Source organism: Euwallacea fornicatus, chromosome 16 (assembly GCF_040115645.1).
Source record: "Euwallacea fornicatus isolate EFF26 chromosome 16, ASM4011564v1, whole genome shotgun sequence".
Classification (NCBI taxonomy): domain Eukaryota; kingdom Metazoa; phylum Arthropoda; class Insecta; order Coleoptera; family Curculionidae; genus Euwallacea; species Euwallacea fornicatus.
Window position 1 is genome coordinate 735,083 of NC_089556.1, and position 27,198 is coordinate 762,280.

At 38.6% G+C, this 27,198-nt stretch overlaps 1 protein-coding gene across 10 annotated transcripts in view; it reads left to right on the forward strand.

Annotated features, from left to right (window-relative positions):
- CadN (Cadherin-N) overlaps positions 1-27,198 on the forward strand; it is a 267,563-nt gene that overhangs the window by 46,486 nt on the left and 193,879 nt on the right. For 6 of the 10 annotated variants that reach the window (XM_066291539.1, XM_066291535.1, XM_066291540.1 and 3 more), the window contains exons 13-16: positions 552-742; positions 2,502-2,691; positions 2,752-2,934; positions 5,362-5,551. In XM_066291539.1, coding sequence (XP_066147636.1) covers positions 552-742; positions 2,502-2,691; positions 2,752-2,934; positions 5,362-5,551 — 754 coding nt within the window. Of the gene's footprint in view, positions 1-43; positions 235-551; positions 743-2,501; positions 2,692-2,751; positions 2,935-5,361; positions 5,552-27,198 lie in introns of all 10 variants that reach the window. The other 4 variants (XM_066291536.1, XM_066291532.1, XM_066291537.1 and 1 more) reach the window with 1 other exon arrangement.

Below are 27,198 nucleotides of genomic sequence, written 5' to 3' on the forward strand. Positions count from 1 at the left end.
CACCTGATCATGACCGTGCCGTTTGTCTATTTCACTCTCGCAGAGAGACAGGTACAGATTGCGCGTGCGCGCATACGATCGGGGAAAACCACCCACTTACGCCGACGTCGACATCGAGCTTGACGTGGTCGACCGCAACAACAAGCCGCCGCTCTGGGACAGAGACACCTTAAGCCCCATCCACATTAAAGAAAATGTCACAGTGGGTACTGTGGTCACGTCGGTCAAGGCCAGGTTTGTATGACGTCCAGCCGGGTGTCGGGGTTGTTCCTCCTCGAGCTTAGAACGTGCTTTATGGGGTGAGCGCGTTCACCTTATAAAGTGCGTTCTAATGCCAAAATGGCCGAGCAGCCAGGTAGAGTGATTGAATATTGGGTTACCATCAATTAACCTGGCATTCATAGAACAAACGATCCATTTTCTTTTTAAGTAGTCGCCGATGGGTGATAGAAGATCGCTCTCAAAAATATATTTTAATTTTACCACCTGTCGCCCTTAATTCCTCGCAACTAACGCCAAGTCCGGCTCTGCTCTCTTTCATTACTCATCAGCGCGAGTCGTACCGTCTCGAGGCCACTGCGAAGGACAAAGGGTTCCCGCCCCTCTCCCGATCTGTGGAGGTTCAGATCGACGTGGTCGATCGGGCCAACAATCCACCCGTTTGGGATCACGTGGTCTACGGGCCCATCTACATCCGGGAAAACTTCCCGGTCGGCGCCAAGGTGGTGTCCGTTAAAGCCAGGTCTGTCTTTAATGGAGAGCCAGATGGACATGTGGTAGATGAAGGAAAACTTTTGCTGCATAGGGGCAATCAACCCAAGTGTAATTGTTAACAATAAAGTGCAATCCTGGGATATTGCTTACTTGAGGGTTGCTTTTCATGTCTCAATATGGCATTCATTGACGTTTCGAGGTAGAGACGGAACTGAAGTGATGTAGCCAGATAATTTATTTTTAAATGAGTCGATATTAATTATTTTAAGGTGATGGACTCCGTGTCGGAAGCTTTAATATAATCGACGAAAAGCTTTTCCATTCGGGGGGAATTAGGCTCTCGAAGCGGCTATGCTTGTGCCTTACTCTCACATGTTTCTCTGTTGTGAGGCTCAATATTTGCGACGGTTAGACGCTTGTGGTTCCGCACGTAACTAAAAGTGAGGCGGTTCAAGGGCCCGAATCCGTCCATTGGTTGCTTTATCGGTATATGGCTATGTGCTTAACTCAACTCTTTCACTGGAAACTAAGACTCTTTTAAATTTATGGCGACGAAGTCGAGAAATACGTTTCTTTCATAAACAACATTTTCCCGATTCAATGAATCGGATATAAATCGTTTTCCGACCTTTGATGACGATTTTCCAGCCTTGAAGCAAAAGTTTTCCTTTCGGTTTCAAAATGCAAACTGCAGTTTTATTTCGTCACTTTCTGTGCCCTCGAAATCAATTAAATGTTAAATTGCAGTTTTCATTTTGTCCAGCTCTCCCCACCTACAAGAGATCAATAAAATGGTGTCAGTGTTAACCACCGCGGCAGCACGCAGCGCCGCGTTGTGGCTGGAGTCGTAATTTGCACGCTTTATTTACAGAAAATTTTAAGTTAAAATTCCAAAAAAAGAAGTTCGGATCGAGCACGAGTTCCGAAAATCGATAGACTGAAGACTTCTCAGTTGTTTTTGTCGTGTATTTTATTTTTTATTTAGAATGTAAATCCATATGCATTTTTTAAACAGTCTTAAAGTATGGATTTCCGCTGTAGTCCCAATTTAAAATCTGGAATTTGTGCGAAAAGTATCAGTGCGAAAAAATAGATGCTGCTCTAAATGCACTTCACCGCAATATTAACTCACCTGTGCTTTCTAAAAGATGGTTGAAAGAGGCACTCAAATGGCAGCATTCAGAGTTAAATGATGATTCACTTTTCCTGAGCCAAACTCTTACTCTCTATCCCTATCCTGATTTTACAAATAACAACATTTTTAAAAACATACAAAATGGATCGGTTTTTGAAAACATTGAACTAGGTACCCGTTGAGGGTGCATCTGATTTTTCAAATGAGGTAATTGGCATTCCGGAATTAACGAAAGACCAGACCTTCATGCATGTTTTTATCCTTGAAAGTAGCCATGTTAGAGTGATTACAGTTCAGTTCAAATACTTTTATTTCGAAAATCTCGTAACAAAGGGAATGCCAGTGTCCTTAGTTAGATTTATACATTTTTGCATGTACATTTACAGTAAAAATGCCACAATTTTCTTTTAGAAAAGTAAACAGTGATCGGCGTTTTTACTGTAACACTAATTTTTGCATGTGGCTATAGATTTTTGTCGGCCATGATTTTTGAGGCGCTATGTTTTGATCGTTAACAGAGCGATATTTTTGAGGGCGCTGTTTTTTCATAGGCAGTTTTACTTTTGTCACTCTGAAATTTTTGAATTTTTGCAAAAGTACTACTGCTCCTGCATCGAGGACCCTATGCTATAAAACTATTATTTCCCTCTAGTTCTGGGATAGAGAATAACCCCACTGTGTTTTATCGTTTGATGCCCGGTTCTACTGCGCAAACCAACAAATTGCACACGTTCTACCTTCAACAAAGACCTGATAACGGGTTCACTTGGGCCGATATCAAAGTCAACCATCCATTAGATTATGAGCAAATCAAGGAGTACAATTTGACAATCCGAGTTGAGGTATGCTACTTAAAGGGTCGAAGAAGAAAAAGCTCAAGCGTATTTCCCCGTTATTTGTAGAATAACGGCGTTCAGCAACTTGCTTCCGAAGCGATAGTCTACATTCAGCTTGAAGATGTCAATGACGAAATTCCCCTGTTCACCGAAAGGGAACAAGAAACCGTGTTGGAGGGAGAGCCAATTGGTACTAAAGTGACCCAGGTCAACGCGATAGACCGGGATGGAACTTTCCCTAACAATCAGGTAAATCTTTAAAGAAGAAATCATTAGTATTCCCGAAGCTTACCGCTGCAAAGCTTTATTCAGCAATCGTAATATTTGTATTAATAAAACACGTGTACCGCATTAAAAATTTGATTTGCGCCTCTGGCACCGGAGAGATCTTATTAATCGAGTTTTCATTTAAATAAACTCCCGTGGGTTTTGTATTATTTAAAATTCATGACGGGGCGCATTGAAAGCGTAAGGCACTAAATAGCTAAAACGCAATATGAAAGGTGGAGGGCGGGGGGCGTCTTAAATCGAGATTCAATGATGTTTGGCCGGGAGCAAAAAATTGCTGAATTTTGTTTTGCCTGGAAATTTAAGTGAAATTTCGTGTTTTGCTTCGGAGATTGATTAACGGCCAAAAGGTATTGCTAGCAATCAAGAGACTCTGAAGTTTTGCGTTTGGAATAAATTTAATACAGAATTATGAAGGTATTATTAGGAGCAGCGTTATTTGAAGTCATTCATTTTAATCTTATTCTTGATAGTCTTTCATGAATGTGTGTTCATAAGACCGAATTGTGGCGAAGAGAGTCCGGAATCTCATTAAATGTAACGAGAAACAAAAATATATTTTAAGTTATTATTATTATTCTTATTCGCCCCTGCAAGGGAAATATTTTGTGGGTCGTGCGTGTTAAACTCCCGGGTATCATTCCTGATCAAACTCATTAGGGCTGCATGTCGCAAATAGGATCAAGAATATGAACAGAATTAGGGTCGACTCAAAACCTCAAGTTTGCGAGATATAATCACGTATTGGTGTTGGAAAGAGAACATAAAAACTGCTCGGGGCAGTTCTAAAGTGCTAAATGTGGAAGAAATTACTATAAATTGTAAGTTCGTTTCCCTAATTGATGGCGAAACATTTAAAGACGTTCTCTTTAGGTGGTAACCCTTGGAATGAAGAGTGAGGGAACACTCGTTCTATTACTCCCGATAGTGTTTTTCGCACGGTAGAGGTTCTATCATATGATCGAAGAAGATTTCAGTACCTGTACTTGTAAAAACATAATTTGTCATGTCTAATCGTGAATTCCACCAACAATATATTTTTTTCCTTTTCAACGCTCCTTTTTCCTCTAATCTCTTTTTCAATACCGTGAGGGATTGGCGTAGGTCGCCGTAAGTGGCTTCGTGGTTTGCGAAATAATACTCGAATCTGTAGAAAACATTTTTTTCTTTGAGTACATGATATGAAACTTAGCCGAATGATATTTAGGAGCTTGAAAATCGCAGATCGTCTGAAATGTAACGAGAGAAGGAACTAATAAAAATTAGAGACGAACACCGACTCTTTTATTATTTGAGCAATAATAATTCTCAATGGAAAAATTTAATTTAGAGTTCTCGGCACGTGGAGTTTTATTTTAAGGTTGGGGAAATTTGTACATGGAAATACGCCATTGCTTCATTTCAAATTGCACTTTAAATTTACTTACTGGTGTATAAATCGTTGCGTTTCATTCCTAAATAGCTCAATTTATTGAGTTAAAAATAGGTGATGGCGATTTCTTTTGGCATTAAATGAAAACTTCGTACTTAAGTCAAGGCTGAATTTCATAGGTGCTGAACACTGATTCAGCTGAACCGAAATCAAGTTGTTGGACAAAAAATTAACAACCCGATGGGCACTTAATAGTTTTTTCCAAAATTCTATTACTTAGAAGGATTTGAAAAATGTGGAGATTGATCGCTGCTCGAAACTGAAAATATACTCGTAGCTGCCCCTTTTTTAAAACCAGGAACATCATTTGTCAAAATCAATATTTCTTGCCCGAGAACTTACCACGAGTTGATTGAAAATTAAGTAGTTTCCCGTGTTTTTCGTCTTAGAGGGAAATCCGTGTTAATTTCTCTGGGTTAAATTTAATTTCAGAGCCTGCACTTCTTCGCTGCAAAGAACTTTATTAGATTCGAACTTTTTGGAAAACAAAAATATACTTTTCAAAGCCTGTAAAATAGAAATAAGGGCACACCTATATTTCACCTAGGATTATCACTATTTTGCACCGGAGACTTTGCAATGTGGCTGTATATACAATTTAAAATTCCACTTATACACATCCCTTGTAATACTTCCTAGAATATTCGAGAAACTACTCCACCTTAAGTACACCGAAAACACTAAGTATTAATAAATTTTAATGTGTTCTACATGTTTAAGATCTCAGTCTTGGATGGAGATAATTATTTTAAAATTTCAGCAGGCTTGTATAGCAGGAGATAATAACACTTTAATGCTCTTACCTGCAGAATAAGTTTTGAAATTAAAATTTTATAGGATAAAGTAGTGCTTTCGGTTAATAAGTTTGAAATTAGATTTAGCTGCTCCTTGAACCTAAATTGAGGTATGTTTTGCTGTTCTTAGCTAAACTAAAAATCTTTGTATTTCTCTCTTAGGTTTACTATTACATTGTGGAATCGCCGAGGAACGAAGGGAAGGATTTCTTCGAAATTAACAAAGAAACCGGGGAAGTGTTCACTAAAGTAGTCTTCGATCGTGAGAAGCAAGGGGCGTACGCCTTGGAGGTAGAAGCCAGGGATGGAGCACCCTCTGCCAGGCCGAATAGTGACAACGAACCCAATTCAGGTGAGTCTCGTGTGTTATTTAATCTGAAGTAAAACTGAGTAATATCAATTTCTCCAATTGAATAAGTCAATGTAGCTGAAAACGGATTGCGATAGATCTGTGAGCCGGTGTAGGGAATATACATATATTTCATGAAAACGCTCGCCTGGAAATGCTCGTATACGTCCCAAGATAAAGCGAATTGTGAAAACCATCTCGCGTGAAAAATCACGAAACTATGCATATTTTATATGTAGCTTGTTTAGCTTGTTTACTGTCATGTATAATTTTAGCTGGCATAAGGGAATTAGGTCTTTTTTGGCATTTGGTAACAGAATAACGTGAGAAAACTTCTAACTGTTAGAGATATTTTTAATAATGTTTGAGGCGCGGCACAAATCTTTGCACGATAATCAAGAGTAGCGGCTTCCATTGGTTGTGAAGAGGTACTATGAATAATCAGAGCTTGGAACTATGCCTAAAATTTCAATAATAGCTATGAAATCGTCGATCTAATAGATGTTAAAATATTCTGTCCACTAACACTTCGACAATGATTCAAAGTGAAATCTACTTAAGAGATGCATCGTTAACTCTGACTTGGAAATTGTGCAGAATCGAAACTCCTGCCTGTGCTCAAAATTTTTATAATAAACGGGACAATGTTGATCCGATAGATATTGAGGTGTAATGTCCACTAACAGTTGGATAACAATTCAAGGTGAAATCTTATGGGGCATCCACTTAATTTTTGGCATGTGAACGGTCATTTACTAGAATGAAAATGACCTTAATCGGTCAGATATTTCCTTCTCAAGCTAGTGTCTTCTAGTATAATTTTTTATTTCGCGCTTTCCCTGAGAACAGAACGTAAAGCTACAAGATTTCTGACCAGATTTTCTTTATTATTTTCAATGTCTTGTTGACAATATGATTAAGAATATTGTGAAAATGAGAAATGCCGGTGTAAAGACTCATTGTGCCCAGCCTTTGTGTGTTAATAACGGCAGGTTTAATGCTTGACTTAACTTGTGGCCCGAAACGCTCCTACATCGTCTTATCAAATTTCAACTTTTTTCATCGGAACATCCATCACCTCTCATGAATCGATTATAAAGTCCTTCTGTTGTTAGTTAAGAGTTAAAATTGTCTGCGTAAAAGGAGTTAAGGTGGCGCAATGCTGAAATAAGTTAGTCTAGAAAAGGTGTCTCTTTCCATATCACGTAACCACCAAGTTGTTTGAAGGTAGTTTCTATGAGGGTAAACGCCCCCTCGAGATATCAATCAATAAAACTGAAGACAACAAGAAAGGAGAGCTGTGGGTTGCAGGAATTCATGCGGCCTGAAGATATCCCCCTAAGAATTCATTCGGAACAATTTCTTAAGGGACGATTCTACGCCCCTGAGAAAAAATAAAAGGTGGAATATCAGATGAGTCCGACGTTGTGCTTTTTTTAATAGGACACCAATTGGCACCAGTGCTTCTTTACCCTCTGTCAGCGCCATTTGATAACTTCATCGAAGGCATGTGTCTACCCCTCTACCACCAGACGAGGAAAAAAGATGAAATATCGTATGAATCCCATGTTGAGCAGTTTTCTAGCAGAGCTTAAATTTATGCCAGGACTCCCCTAAGGCACTCTGTCATCATTCATACGGCATTTCATGATTTGTTTTTCGATATGGGGGTATTTTCACCCTTCAACTAAGTCATTTCAGGTATGATGTGCGTTTTAGATAGGACATGTTCTGGCAGAAATTTAACTCTTACCAGAGTAGCGCATAACGTGAGATTCATGAGAAATTCCACGTTTTATTTTTCTGATATAAGGGTAGCTTTCATTCCCCTCAAGAAGTTATTTTAGGTTTAACAGTAATAGGACGTGTCTTGGCACGAACGTATATGCTACTGCTAGTTCGCAACGTTGGATTCATGTGATATTCTACATTTTATTTTTGTAAATGAGACCACAGATTCTTACCCCTACGAAGTTCTGTCAGGTTTGGCACTTAGTGTACTGAGAATAGAGCCTCAGGACCCGATTATGGTCGTACGAAGATAGTTCACAACGTGGGGCTCATGCGATGTTTAACATTTTATTTTCTCATATGGGGGCAAATTCGCTCTCTCGAATTTTTTCCAAGTAAGGTACCGATGAGGGTCTTAAGAGATGTCCTGGCATTTTTATAAATCGTGTAACATTGAAGTCATACGTCAGATTCATGTTCTATTCAGTTTTATTGCTTTTCGCAATGAGGCAGGTTCACTCCCTTGCACAGTAATTTCAAATGAATCCCTCAGAAAGCTTATAAAAACGCATCTATTATACATTCGTATAACCTACATCACAACCGCGTAGTACGCGAGATTAATATTCTATTCAGTTTTATTACTTTTAAAAAATAAGGGGGAGGGGGGGGGGGTTGGTTTGGGGCCATCTCCATAGAAAGTAATTGCCGAGGAGTATGGATACCTGGAAGAGTTTGCTAAGGAACATCCATATACATGTCTGCAACCTAAACTAGAATTAGGTATCGCCCATTTCAATTGAAGAAGTTGAATTGTGCTTGCTGAGGCATCTGCCACCTTGTTTGCAAAGCCTTGAACGACAATAGATCCTTCCATGCAATCCTTCTCCAAATAAATTATTACTCGGGGAAGGTTTTGTCGTGGGATTTTCTCCAAATGAACTTACTTCTAGAACTCAATTGTTATCCATTATCCGTTATCCAGATAGCATGAGCTGAACATTGATATCGGAATGATGACTTTCTGGAGGACTTAGTGTTTGATGCATGATTCATTGAACGTGCAGCAACTAATGACACACGCTTTCAGGGATCTTCCTTGAAACGGTAATCATTCTAGTGTTCTAAAGAGGAACCATTCATTTTATTCGACATCAATACAATTCAGTCACATGCATGTAGTAATTACAAACCTCTATAAAGCTCTTGACTGCTGATAACGAAACCACTAAAGCTTATAATTATTGGGGAATACTAAAACCGCCGAAAAAGGGGGAACGTTCATATAATCGGAAAGTTCAAAGGAAAACTTGTTCCAATAATCTGTCACCATGGCGGCTAATGATTTTTCGCTGTAAAAATTCATTAGCAAGATATGTTTTTATTCTCGGAAAAATTGGCAAAGCTGGGAAATGCACGTCAACGTTGCGTTATACATTTTGATGAATTTGGTGCCGAGAAAAATAACGGCAGTAGCTTCCGGCATATTTAATTCTCTGTGGGTTTCGATAGCTAAAGGCGAATGTAGTCGTGCTAGTGATAAATAAGGAATAAATTTTTTTAACTGCCAACACTCATATAAATCAGTCAACAAAAATGAATTCCGATGAAGAAACCATTAGCATTTCCATTGCAAAATAAATATTATTCATTAAAGGGCCCCTTTGATGGCTCCGGTTATTTCGTTTAAATTTATTCATAATTTTCTTTGACGAGGGAACGCCGTCTAGAAACCAATACCGCCGAGTGGGTAAGTTAATTGGAGCAGTTTTTTGATTATGAAATTAATTATTTTTAATACTAGAACTACGCAGAAAAATATGCGCTATTTATTTCCCAATAAAGCAAAGTACATTCTTGCAGGAGTCTATCTGTAACACAGCCTTAGGGTCCGAGGGAAAGGTCTCCGATAAATGGGATTTGCGGTGTATGCTTTGTTCCATAAAGCTAAACTCAATTTTAGGTTGAATGGAAAAAGGAGCGTAATAAGATTGAAAAGTGCTACCTTCGTCTTATACTAAAATACATTTCTAAGAACTACCTACTCAATACATAATAAAGCAAGATTTTCGTGCAGGAATAACAAAGAGCAATTTTTGCATTTTAAATCCGAACCGATTCTTTTGCTAAGTAAAGTAATCATGCAATTTCTGCTCAGATTTCAGTAGTAATAAGTTGCCGTGTAAGAGATCTTTTATTTACCCTGATAGGATCCATCTTTCCGAGAATCCAATTAAAATTTAAAATAGGTAGGCCATTCTCAAGATTCCGATATTACCATAAAGTTGCAGCTCGCGGAATCGTTGCGGACGTATTTTATTCATCAGTTTCTTCCTTGTCATTTTATTTCTATGGTTATCGAGGGGTACTTCCAAACTACTTGAGCAGTCGAACCGCAGATTTCAAAATGCGACCCACTTAACCCTCAAACTTTATGACATATATCGCCATTTTCGACACAGCTTTGCCAAATACAGAGCAGCTTTTAGACTTGACAAGAAATTCAGCTTGTGGAGTGGAAGTTCGCGCTTGTGGAAGTCGCACTTAAACCGCTACAGCTTCCGGCGATTTACGACGATTGATTTATGCTTTCTTTGGGAGTTTCGAAATATTCTATTCTTCTCTAAATTCGATTTATGGATGCCAGGTGGAGGTATTTATTCACGTGGAAATCTTAATTTACTGCCACTTTGACAAGCGGAAAGAAGCTAAGTGGCTAAGTACCACGTAAGTGCAGCATTCTGGGTTTTATGTCATTAGCGAGACCTCCCATGCGGCTCTGTCCAACTGTGGTGTGCCGAAGTCCAAAGGGACTGTTCTCTAAGTGGATGCATTTAAAATTTTTGTTTTTTACAAAGTTACGCCCATGTGCTTAGCCCCCTTCGTGGATGTGATACATTTCCCTCACAGAGAGCTAAGCAGTCGAGGCCTTCGGCTGATTTCTTAGAAAATTTGAAAATGCAATTTTTTTTTTGAGTCTTTGAGCATATTCGAATTTTTGAGAAAGATAGGGGAGCACCCACGGTGCGAGGCTTTCAAGAATAGAAATGGAACGTCCCGAAAATGGAACTTCGACAACCTGACAAATAGCTCGCTGTAAAAAGGACTAAAATCTTTTGTTACGTTCCAAATATTTTGAACTGTCGAAATATTCCTCCCCAAATTTGTATTCTTTGGATAGTCCCGTAGATTGTCAGGAGTAACACTAAGCCTTGTAGTGAATTCGAATGGAACTGCTCGTTTTTCAAAAAAGTTGCTAACAAGGATCGGGAGATAGCTCCCAAAGTGAAGGACACAAACGCCTAAAAAAATTTTAGTATTTTTTTAGAAAATAAAAAAAAAGACGTCGCGAAGATGGAATCACAAGAATTTTGTTAAATTTCGGAAATCGTAAACTGAAACACAAAGTGAAAATCGAAAATCGTACATAATTATCTGCTTTTCGGTCATTCCGTTGGTTCCAGTAGATCATTGCAGATTGACAGTGAGCGAAACTGTGCATCGACGGCCACAAAATAAAGCAGATAATCGAAGAAATGAAGTAAAAAATTAAATTTGAATTGAGAAATGTGGGTCAACACCAAGAAATGGAATAAATGGATGAGAGACGTACCCATTTTTAGAAAGAATGGCTGCAATATCACTTTCTGCTACCACACTTTTGCATGCTATCTCTGTCATTTATTTGTTTAGAAACTTCAGCATGTTTGCAGTCAAATGTTTTGTCGTCTTTGAGGATCACATTGTGAGCACAAAGTGTATAAAACTGAATATATTTTACTTTGGATGTACGGTTACCGAACATAAAATTTTAGCAATCCAACTTACGTGCTCTTAAACCGGAACAGTAAATCTAAACATCAGGCGCAGCCTGATCGGAACTCCCAGAGCCATAACTGATGGCCACCTGTTTATATTGTGGCCATATCCAAACAACCATAAAATACTTGGAAACAATTTTGCAATAAATCAGTACGGAAATCGGATTGAACTCCTATGGAAAGTCGGAAACTATTTCCATTCAGTCAATGTAATTCCAGTGTCGTAAAAACGCAGGGAAATTTAAAAGTAATTGCATTCACTTGAAATAAAATCGGTTTTCAGCTGACTATCAAGTCTGAGATAATTAGTTCTATTTCGTAATTAAATTGGGTCAGATCGGGAGTGCCTTTTGCAATTTTAATTTTGTCAAGTGCTTTTTGTGGATAGAAAAATGTCGTAAGTTTGAATAGGAAAAGCTTAAAGCTCAGGGATTATCGGATTGCTGATAATACCGATTCTTTTTTTTTTTAAACAGATATGCGACGTTTTTAAATGGAAACTGGCTCATGCATATTCAATTCCTTTACAAAAACACCACATATGGGGTTGCTGGGTAAGGTTTATTAAAATAATTGTTGATGTGAGTGGAACGGCATAGTTTTCATTTGTGAATTCGTATTTTGATTAATTTTTGTTTCCAGAAGTAGTGTAACTTGGAATGTCGCGGGAATTTAAATTATAGTTCTTTTTCCGCTAGCAGAGTATCACGAATATCTCCTTTTAATTGCGGTTAACACACGCAGTTTAATTAACCTGCCTTGTAGTTTAACGAACTTGTCTGATTTGTGCATTCCCGCTGCTGCTTCAGCAAATCTAATTTCATAAGCCCCCTCCTATATATCACAACTTAATTGATAATCTAACGAACGCCGAATTTTCATCTCGGAATCTATGAGAAAACGCGAGTGCCCTCCTCATATTTTTATTATTATTTCATCCTCTGATGTGCCCGTCCATCCATTCCTATGTATAATTGGAGATTCCTCCAGCGTAATTTCCAAAAATGTGAGGTCCGGTTTGCATGCAGGCTGTAAATCAATTTTCTGATTTATATCCAAGCAATTCTGAACCGTTTTATTCATTGCCCTGCAATGGTCACATCCTAAACCATTTTAGCTGATTTATAAGCATCCAGGTAAAGGTAGGAATGGATTTTGTGATTTCAATGTCCGGCGGTACATGTATCGCTTCGCTTGCAGTGGATCACCGATTTGTATTCCTGGTTGGTGCAAAGGTATTTCCCATTGTGGTAAATGAAGTCAAAAAAAATGCAAATAGAATCTCCGATCCATTTTTGCAGTAACGGAAATTTGGGCTGATGCAAGTTGAAAGTGTCCATAATATAAAATCTTGAATGGCATTATTGCACACCTTCTTAGTGAAAAGCCGCCCCCTAAATGGCAAACAGCTTTTAAGCGGGTCCGAGAAGCCGCCCCCGACATTTTGTGACCCGACTTGGGTTTGGAGTTTTATTAAAGACGAAAGCGAAGCATCGTTTCCTGAAGACGATGTCGACTTGCGGACGGTTTATTCTACGTTAAATATTTTAATTTAAATTTTCATGCACATTTCGAGATCTTGCATTTAAATATTTAATTAAATTTTCCGGTGGATGCGTAAACCTTATCTGATTTTTCTTGTTGCCTGGGGAAATGCAACGAGGATCTACTAGCTGATGTTCGAGAATTAATATAGCCAGATTCCTTAGATGAAAATAGACGAGTTTGAAAACGTAATCAAAAATTTTATCGAGGCAAATTTACTCGCAAACGACAAATCAACCCTCCCTACACCTTGCTGTTCCTGACAGGGACTCAAGTGCTCGGAACCCGAACCTAAGGAGCAGGTTTCTAATGTTGCCATAGAAACAAATTTACGAAGGTACTTTAAAGAATATACGAGTAGATATACATATATCAGAAGCTGCTGGAGAAGAAAAACTCATTATAGAGCGATGTGATTTGAATATCTTTCTTTGCGAATGTTGGAAAAAGTAAAAATATTCAATATATTCGATGGAAATTTTTTTGCAAAAAGCGGAAAACTTGAATATCTTTCTTTGGCACGAGGCACGAGAGTGATTGAATATGCTTTAAAATTATGTCCGAAAGTGTGGTGCGAAAGCAGCAGGTTCAGAAATGCAGGGAAACTCGAATATCTTTCTTTAGATATATCATATCATGCGATTGATCAGCCATGCTTCACAATCGTACCCAAAATATTGAGCATCTTTCTTTATGAAATGTTCGAAATAGTGAATATTTTCAATACCGTCCTTCGCAAAAATTCTGGGGGCACATGACTATGCTTTAGACTCATGCCTGTAATTTGTATGCACGAAAGACCTTGTCATTCGTATAACTCAAATCTGGGCAGTGTGTGAAACTTGAATGTATTTCTGTGAAACTATTGAAAAAAAGTGAAAACGGGCAACCTTATTTTACCAAATTGCGCAGACACGTGACTGATCGAATGGATACGGTTTTTTAAAACGCTTCAAATTTGTGTGCAATAGGGCCTCACGTCCTTGAGGACCGAAAATTTGGACCAAGTAGGAAACTTCAATAACTTTGTAGAAATTTTGAAAAAATGTAAATTTTCAATGCCAGCGTTTACCCAAATTGTGTAGGAATTGTGACTGATTGCGTTTACGATCATGCCTAAAATTCATATCCAAAAAATTTTTGTTTAGCTCAAAATCGGCAATTCTAGATAGAAGCGGAACGTTAGAACTTTTTTTTTTTTCGAAAAATTAAACGACTCGAAACATCTCATCTTCTTCCTTAATATCTCGGAGTCGACGAGCGACTGACTGATTTAATATGCTCTCTGGACTCATTTCCGATATTCTTATGCTAAAAGGGCATCAATCGCAAATTCCAAATCTGGAGATATCGGGAAACTTGAATATCTTCGCGAAAATTTTAAAAAGTCGAACGGCGCGAGGAAGAACGGAGACCGCAGTTCGTTACTCGTATCGTCGGAAAAAGCGGAAAACTTTAATTGTATTTTCGCCCTTAAACTGTCAAACTCTCCTTTTCTGTTGTTAATTTTCTTTCGTTGGGCTAAGGTAAAATATGACCTATTTCTCGTCATTTTGCGCTTGCGACAGTACAGTCGCAGGTGCAAAACAATAGCGGTGTTTTAACAAGATGTTGGAAAAACCAGATGCACATTCTGAACTGCGGAAAAATTTAAAATTTTTAACGACGAGGTTGGCCGTTAGGGCGAAGACTAAAAGACTGAAGACGTGAAAAGGCTCGGAAATGAACGCCTATACCACCACGCCCTCTCCAACATTCACGGGCGGCGGTATTCTGGTTATGGTCTCATCATCAACAACTGAAGCATCTGAGCTCTAGATTGCAGACTGACACTTCTCACGGTTTAGCGTCGAATCTGACCGTTGATTTTTCCTAATCCTTTTCGTAGTAGCTCGACGTGTTTCTCGAAGCAAAACGTAAATGTGTTGAGTGAAGAGAACTACTCTAGGTCAACCCCACCCGCCTGGTCGATTAGGCGCTTCGAATTGGTTGGAACATGGTCGAGACCAAGGAAACATCCGCTCAAGTTTTACACAGGCCTGGACATTTGGCCGCACCGCGAACAACGCAGCGACCTCAACGCCAAACGAACAAACCACTTGTTTGGACGGGGTGAGATACACGTTTGCGAATTCTATGGGTTGCTACCCCGTCGGAATGAGTATTTTATTCGGCGTCAAGTTCGTTGTATTGTTCGTCGTAAACTGTTCAGGCCTGTACGAAGTTGTCGAGTCAAAAAGGTCTAAAATCTTTAAGACCCTGTTTTTCAAACTCCTAGTGACTTTGCTAACAAGATAATTTCCATAGAAATTACAACATTAGAGCAGAACGTTATCTTGCTGGCAAAGTTACCGGGAGATTCTGACTCTTTTGATACTCTGAAAATCACTGCTATATGTTGTTTGCGTAAAACTGAATATAGATTTGAATCTCTCCATGAAAAGTTCATTCTCGCTGCTGAGATAATTAGTTTACCAGAATCCTTCACGAATGCACACATACCATATGCTCATTTTGTATTACGTTTGTAGCGTGAATCATGTAGGGTATGTATAGCATAACCAGCAAATAAAGACTTAATTAATTTGCTTTCGGAAACCCCTAAATCTATTTACATCTTGGGGTGGAAAACAAACGGAAACTCGATTTGGCTAGTTAACACTATCTAGAGCAGGAACTCGGCTACTAACATTGCAACGGAAATAAAACCATCAATTTTTCTGTGGTGTGACAGCGGTAATTTCGAATCTCTCCTTTGTTTATATGGACGAGATGGACAGATTGCATCACTGATAACCGAATGCCTCGAAAAATATGAATATGGAGATTGGTAAACAGGGGTCGGCTTCATGCATATGCAGTGTTTCTATTATTAAAGACACATGTGCGTTCGTCTCGGTTTTTGTTACGTTTTTCAGGAGACAAAGCTGGAATTTCAAATGGCTCGTGTGGTCCACACGTTGCTGGTCCCGCTGAAAAATATTCCCGAATAACTTTCCCTAAAACTGAGGGCCAACTGAATCGAATCAAACATATTATTCAAATATCTTTTATTAAATCCCGGATCTTATTGCCCTCGATTCTGGAAAGCTGCGAGATTAAACCTGAAATCTAGCTAGTTTTCACAATACTATAGCGCCTCCCGTTCCTCTAATATCCTCTATTCCAAATTTCATTTTGTCTATAACGGAATTCCTTCGGATATGGCTGGAATGGAGAGGAATTCCTTTTTTGCCTCCAGTCGTGATATACGGAGGAAATTTGTTTCGCCTTTCGTGGCTGTTGGTTCGTAAACCAATAAAACAATTCGATTTGCCGTTTGAGAGTACGTACTATTAATAACGATAGCGGTAATTAATGAAGCGAGTAAACTCGACTTGCCTTTATGCAATAGAGAAATAATCCGGATAGTTCATTTTTTGGATAATTCATTTGCCGTTTTCGAAATTAACTGGGCCGACTTTCCCAAACGACCGAAACCATTTTCGGAATAAATTGTCATAGAAATCTAAAACTCGGATATCCGTGCGTGCATCCCCTATTGCACGTGATTCTCCATGTAAATTTTTTCCTAAAGCACTCGACTTCGGGTGTTTCGAAGCAATGTGATATCAGTCAGTGTGTACATGCACCTTTCCGACGATTTTTTTTTGTGCCGTTGCAGTGCTTTAGACGTTTTTCGAATCCCGTAAAAATCAGAAATAAAAATGATTGATGATCCATTGTTATAAAATACGTTATAAATGTTATATAGAGCAGCATTCGCCTACATAATCATAGCTCACGAACATCTTTCCTCCAGCGGAAAACCTGGTAATTTGAAATAACATGGAACTATAACAATGAAAATTTCATTGTAAACTACAGGTAAAACGTTTTATTGTTTTGAAAACAAGCGAGCCCCCTCGTAAAACTAAATGACCCAGGGCTTTGGTGTATAGTTTATGCTATGACACCACACTTCATGGGGACACGTTGTGAAACTTGGGGATATTACGTTTTTGCGTCTAACTCCGAGAGAAATGTCAAAAAGTTTTGCATCACATATTAAAAATAAACTTTCTATATTAGTGAATAATTATTATATATATATGTTCATTTGAAGTTAATCTACACGAGCGAGCTTCACTTCTGAAAGTTGAAACATCATTACATGGCAGGTGGAGTAATTAAAAGTTTACTCCATTATACTTTAAAGTTAACGATTATTTTCCCCAAATTTCATTGGAATCATTCTGCCATATCGCAACTCCCAGGTCAGGTCTAATGCACAATAAAAATTGCCTGGAACTTTATAATATCATTTTAATTTAGGTTTTCTACGTTACCTCAGGAATAGTGTTTAAAAACTTAAACCATTATCCACTGGCCATAAAACATGTGGCTTCCTAAAACTCATGGCACTTTTACAGCTTTTTTTTTATAGTACAAAGTAAAAAGAGGTATAAATCTGAATGTTATAAAAACCCCGAAAGGCAACTGGGTTTTGAATTTTATATTGCCGACCCATTAATATCAATACTCTAGGAGTTTGAAGACAGAGCAACCTGGTCTTTTTCAGAGCTTGATCCTTGGAAACTTTGCCAATGACGTGGATAATAGAGAGTTATAACGATTATGGAGAGGCGACAAGTAGAGAGCCTTCGAAGGCCCGGATGGTTCGATTTGATCAGTTAGACATTTCTCAATGGAAACAGCAGTTATTTACCTGAGATGATCAACCTTCCGGGATGATGATGCGAATCGCGTGAAAAATGCCATTTCCCAGCGGTCGAGAAGAGAAATTTCGTGGGGTTTCACGCGTTTTAGATCATTGCTGGATGATGGGGGACAGATTCGTCACCGAAAAATGCCCGTGGGTGTCCGCCCGATCGTTTACTAAAGGATAAATTATTGTTGGAAATTATGAGTGTATTTAATGGAAATCGGGGATTAACAAAACCCGAATGCAGGAACCGACTTTACTGATAAACGGCAAAGGCACTACTGCAGTACGAGCATCGTGAAAGATTACAAGAAATATTTCCGTTTTTATGTACACCTGAATCAGCTTGGTGCGTACACAATATGAGTCAACCATGCCGAAATTATTATTTATCTGTTACTATTTAGATTCTAATTTTGCACATACAGTATGTAACAGTTATGTACGTACAAATGTATTTTTTTAATAAAACACTCGATTTGTGCTTTCCAATGCAACGTTGTTTATGCTTATTTAATTTTTTTGATCAATTACTATGTTGTTAACATTTATATAATTTAAACAAATTTCATTGTTCATATTTAACATCATATATATATATATATATATATATATATATACAACTCAATTTTCATGCAATAATTCTGTTCGTACGCTTCAACTTAAATATAAAAGTAAACAAAGATTTTTCTTGTTCGCATTGTTAATTAATGTTTTGTTGAATCGCCTTTTGCTTCGATCACCGCTTGACATCTTCTTTTCGTGGAATAAACCGAATCCTTGCACATGTCTGGAGTGATTCTTTCCCACTCTTGAATCGTACTACTTCTTAAGTGAGATTTTGACGAAATTCCATGCTTTCTAATGCTCCTCTTCAAAATGGCCCACAAGCCCTCGATGGGGTTTAAGTCGGAGGATTGTGGTGGTGTCTTAAGCCACTTTGGAACATTCCAAATTAGCCATTCTTCGTTAAGCAGAGCCGTATGATTGGGGTCGCTGTCTGGTTGGAATCTACCAAGCCCGGGCATACCTAATTTTTGTGCACTTTCTTTCACATCTCTTTTCAAAATTCCGTTGTGGCCATGTTTATCCATAATATATTCTATAAAATGAATAGTTCCACCTCCTCTTGCTGACATGCAACCCCAAATAATTAGAGATCCACTTCCGTGTTTTGCACTTGGAACTGTGTTACATGGATTATTGTCGTCTTCATCGGCTTTCCTTCACACTCTGTCGATTCTAACGGGATCAAAAAGATTAATTTTTGTTTCATCCTACCGAATTACAGTATTCCAAAACTTTTCTACTTTGTCTATGTGTTCTTGAGCAAATAGAAGTCGTTTGCGACGGTTTATCTTATTAGTGCAGGGTTTCTTCCTTGGAATTCTACCATGATATCCGTTTTTCAATAATATGCGCCGCATTATTTGATTGGTTACAACCTTTCCTGTTGCAATTTCGATGATTGGGCGAATTCGTGGTAGGCTCATCCTCGGGTTCTTAATTTCTGTAAGAATTAGACGTTTTTCTCTTTCATTTAATCTTTTTGTTTTCGGTTTTTGCGGAAAGTTTTTAGTAGTGCCTTGATATTCAAATTCGTTCACAATATACTGAATTGTCGAGTGCCTTTTATTAGTCATTTGACCCATTTTTCTCGAACTACGGCCCATTAGTGTCATATTAACAATAGCGTTCTTTAAATCGCCACCAAGTTCTTTTCGATTTGCCATTTTACATGGAACTAATGCAGTATTCTTGATAGACTACACGATAAGATGTGGGCAAGCAAAAACTTTCTAACAAAAAACATTTGTTTACAAAGTTTTTGCTGCATTTTTTATCCACCGTACGAGTAGCAATGTTGCTCGAAAATAAGACGTTCCTGTCGAATCAACCATTTATCCGCGTTATACATGAACGATGAAATTTGTCTCAATCACGTAAATGTTCACAACACGGTGATTGTTAAAAATCAACGTTGTATTGGAGAATACGAATCGAGTGTTTTATTCCAAAACTGCATTTGTTCGAACAGAACTGTTACATACTGTAGATTTGTAGTTTAACAAATCCAACAATGATACTCCCAGATAGTTTTAGCTGGGAAGAATATGCAATTGCACCGTTCTGCCAGCCTCCAAGGGGGTGTGACGCGCCATTCCCAAAACTAAGAGAAAGAATGAAGAGCCCCTCAAACGCGTATGACGCATTGGAGCACATCATTATGTTCTGTCGCAGCGGCAAATGGTTTACACGGAGGGCGTCTCAATATTGACCATATCGTCGGTACCAGTGACCGGTCCAACTAGAGTGGTTTCTTTGCCATCAGGAAAATCGGCAATTTCACCACAGTGGGATGTCGTGATTGCAGAGTGGACGCTCAAATCAACCACGGTCGTTGCTCATTACACGTCAAACCAGATCCTTCTCGACGATTTTGCGACGTACTTCGAAAGTTCGGCCACGTTTGTCTGCTTGTTTCTCTGGTTTCCATTTCGAGGATAAACGAGTCCTCTTACTCGAATGTAGATATTGGGGCGTTTTATTTAAACCACTGAATAAAAGCCGTGAATAATAGTTCTCTCTTTATCCACGAATGGGTGTTGATCACACAACAAAAGCAAAGCCACGCAAGATTGAACATCGCCGTTAACCGCACCTTTCGTAACCCGTCCAATAACAACGGCGGCACCAGTCAGCGTCAGGTTTTCCCAAAGAGGACATTAAGAAAAATTACTTCCCGCAGGCGAAATTCACCGTCGATTGATCTCCGAATGCGCCCCGTCAGACAGATGGCGCAAGGAACGATTTTACGTTTTGCGAATACTCAATTCGAACGTTCTATAAAATGTGTAATTACACTGCATAAAGTCCTCGATGTGTATTCTCGGTTTTGTGCCTGGAATAATGGAGCTCTCCAGTCATGCGGAGGCTTGTGATACCATTTTGTCCGGGATTTTTATTGACACTTATTCCAATGGGGGCATCTGTAGGAGATCGATCGAAATTAAATTTATGTTAAGACCTACAATTTATATCAACATGCTACAGTAAAACCATCGTTGAATCGAATCGAATGAACGAGATGGTGAGTGATACTGCTTTAATGGGCCCTGTGCTAACTCTGGCCGCTCGTCCTATATCTTCATTTTTCCTCGAAATCGAAAGGGGGAATTTTCATTATAAATAAAAAGCTTCAAAGATCTCCGGTTTTTTCTCTCGCCCTGCTTGTGTGTGACCGTCCTTTTTTCCCGTAAGTGGAAATTCTGCAAAACGTACCAAATAATGAAAACTGTATTTGAAATTTCATTAGACGTCGAACCTTCAGCGGACAATCGACCGCTACCTTTGAAGTCCTTATTGTGTTCATCGAAAGAAAAAATTAACACGTTTAACCTTGTTAATTCGAATTTTGTTCGATTGGTCTCTTAAATTGAGGTGGGGGGGAGTTGAATGCGTTTTTAAATTTGTCAGAACTTGAGCCTCCTGAGGTCCAACTTACAGTGGTGTCCGCACAAATCAGATCAGTCTGTAAAATGTACCAACCTTATTTATAATCGGAAAAATAAAAACATTTCTCTATCATCTTAGCTCGATATTAAATAACATTTATTTTTATTAAGATCTTTAACGTTTCCAATGAGGATTTAGGTCAACACGACAAACAAGTAAAGTTCCTCTGGACAAATAAATAAGAACGATTCCATTTAAGCTAAATTTTAATCCTAAAATGGCCTAAACCTACTAATAATCACATTAATACTGCTACAAACTGAAATTAATATTTAGTTGGGTATCCTTTATTCTGGATGACTTTATAACACCGTTGCGGCAAAGAGTTAATTAACTTCTGGCATCGTTTTCGTGGTATGACATACCAAATCCGCTGAATTCCTCCGTAAAGTTGAATAAGATTTATTATATTTTCATCTTTTAGTGCCTGTTTTACGTCCACCGTAAATTCTCAATTGGGTTAAAGTCGGGACTGTAAGCGGGCCACTTAATAACATCAACTTGATTTTTTATTAACCACTGTTTTACAATTGTTGCTGTACATTTCGCGTCGTTGACGTGCTGAAACTGCCAAACGACAAGAAGGGCATTCTTTGCATATGGCAGCATAATATTCTCAAGAATATCGCGATATTTCTGCATGTACGAGCTACCGTCAATTTTGGTAGCGGGCCTAATTCCGTGCCAAGACGTGCACCTCCACAGTTTAACATTGCCGTCACCATGCGTGGTTGTCACGTGGTCGAGGGTACTTTAGGTTAAATTCTGTGTCACGAGGTCGTCTCACATGACCTCGACCAACGAATCTGTTAATTTTTGCTTCGTCCGACCATAACACCTGCTTCCATCGACAACTCGACCTTCCAACATGAAGTTTTGCAAATTCCGACCGCGCAGTTCTGTTACGTTTCGGTGTCATGGGTTCTCTTCTGGAAACTTTTTCAAACAAACCTTCATCATTTAAACGCCTTCGTATTGTTCCTGTTGGAATTGTGGGCATTTCTGGGCCGAAGAGCCCCCTTTGTAGTTGAATAGACGTTAATTTCGGATCTTTTTTGGTTAGTATTAATAAATGTCTATCAAACAGGGCTGTTGTTTTTCTTTTCCTTTGCTGTCTCATAGGAATTTCTAAAGTTTTATGGATATTAAAATGTTTTACTGCACTCGCGGCCATGGTTTTAGAGCAATCTAAATTGTTCGCGATTTTTTGACAACTCCAACTCTTTCCCGCTAAAGACAAAATCAATTTTCGCAAGCCTGGAGAGCAATGTTTTCTTTTATCCATTTCATCTCCCATTAAGGTATTTTGCACACTACAGCAGCACGAATTGATCGACAAATCATTTATTCGAAAACAATCTTATTTATTTGTCCAAGGGAATTTTGTTTATTTATCGCTTCGCTCTATAGCATTAATATAAAAAAAATGTAATGTTGACTAAAAATGGACGTATTTTATTATAAAAATGCCCGATCACACAAATATGTTTATTATTTTTGTTTTAAAGAAGTTTTCCACTTTAAGGAGCGTTTTCATTTATACGCCAATATATGTTCACGACAGGGCCGGAGAAATAATGGGAACGGGACTAGCAGTGGGAACCTGGCGTTAGAGCGCGGATGGTGGGTAGGCGTTCGGTCGTACTGAGAGTACCAACACGAGTACTAGTCGGAATGATTTGAAAGTTTGCTGCCGATTTTCAAGGAATTTTAGCGTTATTCTCCTCATCTGTCACGCCACCTTTTCGCGCCTCTCCTCATGTCAGTGTGGCTCCCACGTGTTCGATCGTTTCCTCATCAATTGGAATTGTTGCGACGATTTTGATCGCAGAGCGATTCACAGTTCTCAACGTTATCGCGAGGTTAATTCTGTCGATGCCCGTTAGTACCGCGACGTTATGCTCATTCGGTTCTGGCAGTTCTTCCGTTCCTCACTCGAGTTAGAGCGACTCTGTATAAAGCGTGAGTGTAGCTTTAAATGGCAAACAATCGGGTAAACCGGAATGTTGTAATATTTTTCAGGTTGATAAATTCCCCGGAGTTTGCAATAAATACAGGCGTTCGAGTCATAATGCGTCTGTTCATTTATTACGTCAAAACACAAATAAGCGTGTTCAATTCCACACGTCCGCGTCTTTCGGGAACCAATTTTTCTTTATCTGGAGTAATTGATTCACCGTTTGGTGGTAACAAAGATAAATTTGTACACTCGAAACCGGCAGAATTCATTCTTTAAGTTCGCCCGAACTAGAACTTATATTTATGTGAAAACTTTCGAGGAAGAGTCGTTATTAAATTTCCCGACTCATATTATTTAACCTCTTATTGAAAAGTTAAGTGGAATTTTTATCGGAAAAGTTCGAAATGAGCGGAACATTTTACCTATTTCATTGGTTTCGAAGTCTGCAGATTTGCGAGCTTTATTTAGGATACTCTTCCGAGCATCTAAGACGGCATCGTGGAAACAAAATATCTGATTTCAAAGACAAATAAGAAGCGAATTGAAACCGATTTGATTGGCGGGCGGAATATAATTAAATTGGGAATTAGTAAAATTAGAACGTAAATGAGCAACGTTGAGCTCATTACTTCCGGGAAGCAAAGACCAGTTGAACCGAAATTAAATTTCTAACATTCCTGACGAATTTTCGATTAATATCGGATGTTTTATGTTTGAGGAGCTTTAAGGCTCGAATTCGAACAGCAGTTTTAATCTGTTTGAGTTGATTTTTATCGACTGAACTTTCACAGAAACGAAGAGGTTCTTTAGCGAACGCTGCATGCTGAATTGCGGATACAACATACAATTTAAATCAGAAACGCTTATTTTATAGACCGGAGTGCTTGCGGGAAGTTCTCAAAATGCTATTCTATTCTGTAATTGCAGATTCTTATGAGTCTTGTGCTACAATTAGTAGCGAGAGTTCGAATTTATAATCGCCTCCCCCTCTGCGAACTTCCTCGGAACTTCGCTAATACCCTCCTAGATAGGACAACAATAACATTTAGTCAGAATTACATAGCTAACGGAGCTAAAAATAACAAGTGCTCTTCAAAGAGCAACAAGCACTTCTCCCTGATTAATGTTATAGGGACAACGCGAAATGGCAAATCAGACCTTTGGTTGCTGAAAATCATGACATTTGCGTTTTGAACGTTCGCTAAATGAAAGGGACAGAATGTTTCGGTTACGTATGTAAAATGCACTTAATAAAATTTTATTCCTCATGGAACCTTAAACGATACGATTTTCGAAAAGTTGAACATGGGACAACTTTCCTGCAAAAACTTCAGGATTTGTCCCAAATCACGTCTATTAGAAATAGTTTCCGGCTTGTTAAATTTAATTTGTATCAAACAAACTTCGGCCATAACAACAAAACTAATTTCGCTAAATGCCACAGATTTGTTTTAATTTGTTGTATCAGTTTAAGCTTTGGCCGGAATTGGTCTTTCCTGTGAACTAGGGAACGTGGTAAAATGAATCACACACAACCGCTCATAGTAAAACTGCCCTCGATTATTCGGCAGCTAAACAATTGTACGATTTTCCCATTGCCGATACAACTTTCCCGAAGAAAATGCGATTCTATCATAATAGACCGAGCCCACAAAGGCTGGCAAAAACCACGAACAAAAGGCATAGGATAAGCATTAGTGTGAAAGGTCTCTTCTACTTCGAGCTTGCCATTTTTATATTTTATAGTTCAATGACTTCCGCGATTTATCAATCTTCCCGGGTGTATTGATAGGGCATTGTTCAGGGGATATATGTAGTTCGCGTTTGTGGTAAGACCCCTACGAAAATAAAACTAAGCCTATGAAGATGGAGATTAACAGCCCGAATGAACCGTGTAATGCCGTAATAGGGACATTATTTCATCGTCAAGCGACCTAGACAGGAACAATGCGGTGCCAAAATTTATAAGGCGAGCTAAGTTCTCCAACTCTAATAAATTAAAAGCTCCTGCATCTTACGGTACGTCAAATTGTTTAATAACTTTAAGGAGCAAATTAAATTATGATTCTGCAATTTATAAGAAATACGAGCTTTTGGTCGGTAGACGAAGGCCGGAAAGGTGAAATTTAGGTCATTTCAAATTATTAAAAGTGCTTTTAAATTCAGTCAGTGGAAACGCTGCAAGTCTGATACCATCTATTTAAGTATTCAAAACTTTAGTTTCTCGGATCTCAAAAACTTCTAATATGAATTTATGAGACACGCAAAATCTTGTCGTACTTCCTCTGAAACAGAAAAATTTCTTTTAACACGAGATGGGAAAATCTCCTTTATAGGTTCAACTGCACTCGGATTGTCATTGTTGTTGACAGAAATCGAATTGCCATTATGGGTTGTCTTGAATACATTATTTCCGGGCATGAGAGACTGAACTGCGTTCCTGGTGTTGACAATTTCTTTTCCCTTTCACAGGCCTCGAGGCACAACTTCAGGTTTGCGTCTGTGCCTCCTTTCAGTTTTAAAACTTTTATCAAACAAACTGAGAAGTAACGAGTACCAACGCACAATGAGCTAATTGAGCATATTTATATTTGGAGACAGTTTAAAGGGCTTAAATTTTCCGGAAACTCATCGCGCTACACCGCATGACGTTTTCGAGATAGTCTCAGACACGTGTGTCTTTGACACACCCTCACTTGCAAATATCTTCGAAACTGGGGTTGATAATTCGTAAATATCGGCACTTGCTGCTCGTTGAAGACTAAAAATTTTGAAAACTCGCCTTTTGTTGAATTCCTCATACGCCCCAATGTTCATTTTTTGTGATGGTCTCGTGAACTTTCAAATCGTCCGGGAAGTGTGTTTTGCAAAGTAAATGGATGGCTCCTTTTCCTAATGAATTACCAAAACTCTGAGCCGGTCTCGAGCTCATCTGAGACGATTGTTGAAATTTTTTATCACGAGTTTCAAAATCTGTTAGTTCTCATCAATCGTCGGTTACCAAAATTGAATTTTTTTAAAAATTATTTACACTGTACCACCCCTCTAGGCCTGACTTCATTCGGTGACTATAAGCTTCGAGCTCACTTCTTTGTGTTGTCTGTAAATTGATAGTTTTCCGTTACATTTTCCAGTTTATGATATTGCGAGTCGATTTCTCTCTCGCATTCAGCTTTTATTGTCTCGCTTCTTAGCATCTAGGCCAACTTATCCCATCCTTTAGAGCTTTATCAGTGAGACGTATTGAATACTTCTCTTTGTACTACCTTTCACGGGTACTCGTTTAAAGTTTATATCAGAATATCTGTGTTATTGAATGAGAAATCAGGAAAAAATTTGAACTCTCGCAAAGGGGGATAATTCATAAACTTAAATCGAGGTATCCATGTGAAGGCGACAATGAGTCGAATTTGCATTTAGATGTCTGGGTTTTACCAGTGGCACGAAATTGATTTGTTTCTTTTGTCAGCTCCTTTTGAGGAATCTGAACGCGACAACGCTTCTTTTCCCACTAGTTCTACCAACTCTACCATCTGCCAGATTCCACTTACAAAGGTCGTAGCTAATATCCTGGATTACGCGATCGTATCCTTATGAGTCTCGCCTGCTCGTACGTACCAAAAAAATTCAAGTCGCCTTCTTGAAGCTCGTATGCGATCTCGTATTTAATACGAATATTAGAATCTCATTTTTACACGGCTCTTAATATAAAATCCAAAATTCAACATTCGCAAGCAGCCAAACTGGGTTTCCGACGTTAATTATTTCAATTTCTTCCGTACCTGCCTCATTCTCAGCAGTTGTTAATAAAGATATAAGACGAGCCGGGTTAAAACGAGAACACGAACTGCTTGTATCATGCCGCGTTTCCTCTAAATTGTCTATTTTGTACGTCATTAGGGAAATTTAAGGGGAATTTTACGCCCTTTGGAGGAGGAGAAGAGGTGTCTTCCGAGAAAAAGTGAATATGGCAAATGAGTGCCTGGGACTAACATGAAAGTGGGCAGGCTTAGTTCTTAAAACGTTGGTACTTAATAACTTTGTCGTCCGGAAAGTTATCTATTATTTCGGGCAGCTAGTCGAAGCAAGTTTATATATAAGTTTGTGCAAAGTCTGGAAATTGAAATTAAAACTTTTTCGGAGCGTTAATTTAATAGAACGGAAAGGATTTGAAGATGCTTGTGAGTCATATGCCAGCAGATTACGGTCAAAGTTGAGAATCCTCGAAATCGCCACCGAAAGCTTAAAGAAGAAAAGGCGTAATATCCTAACATTACCCGAGCTGTACCTTTGTGGCATGAAAGAGTCTATTTCGGCTATCAATTTAAATGCAACTTCTTCCCCTTGAGAGCAGCTTGAGTAAACTCCGGTA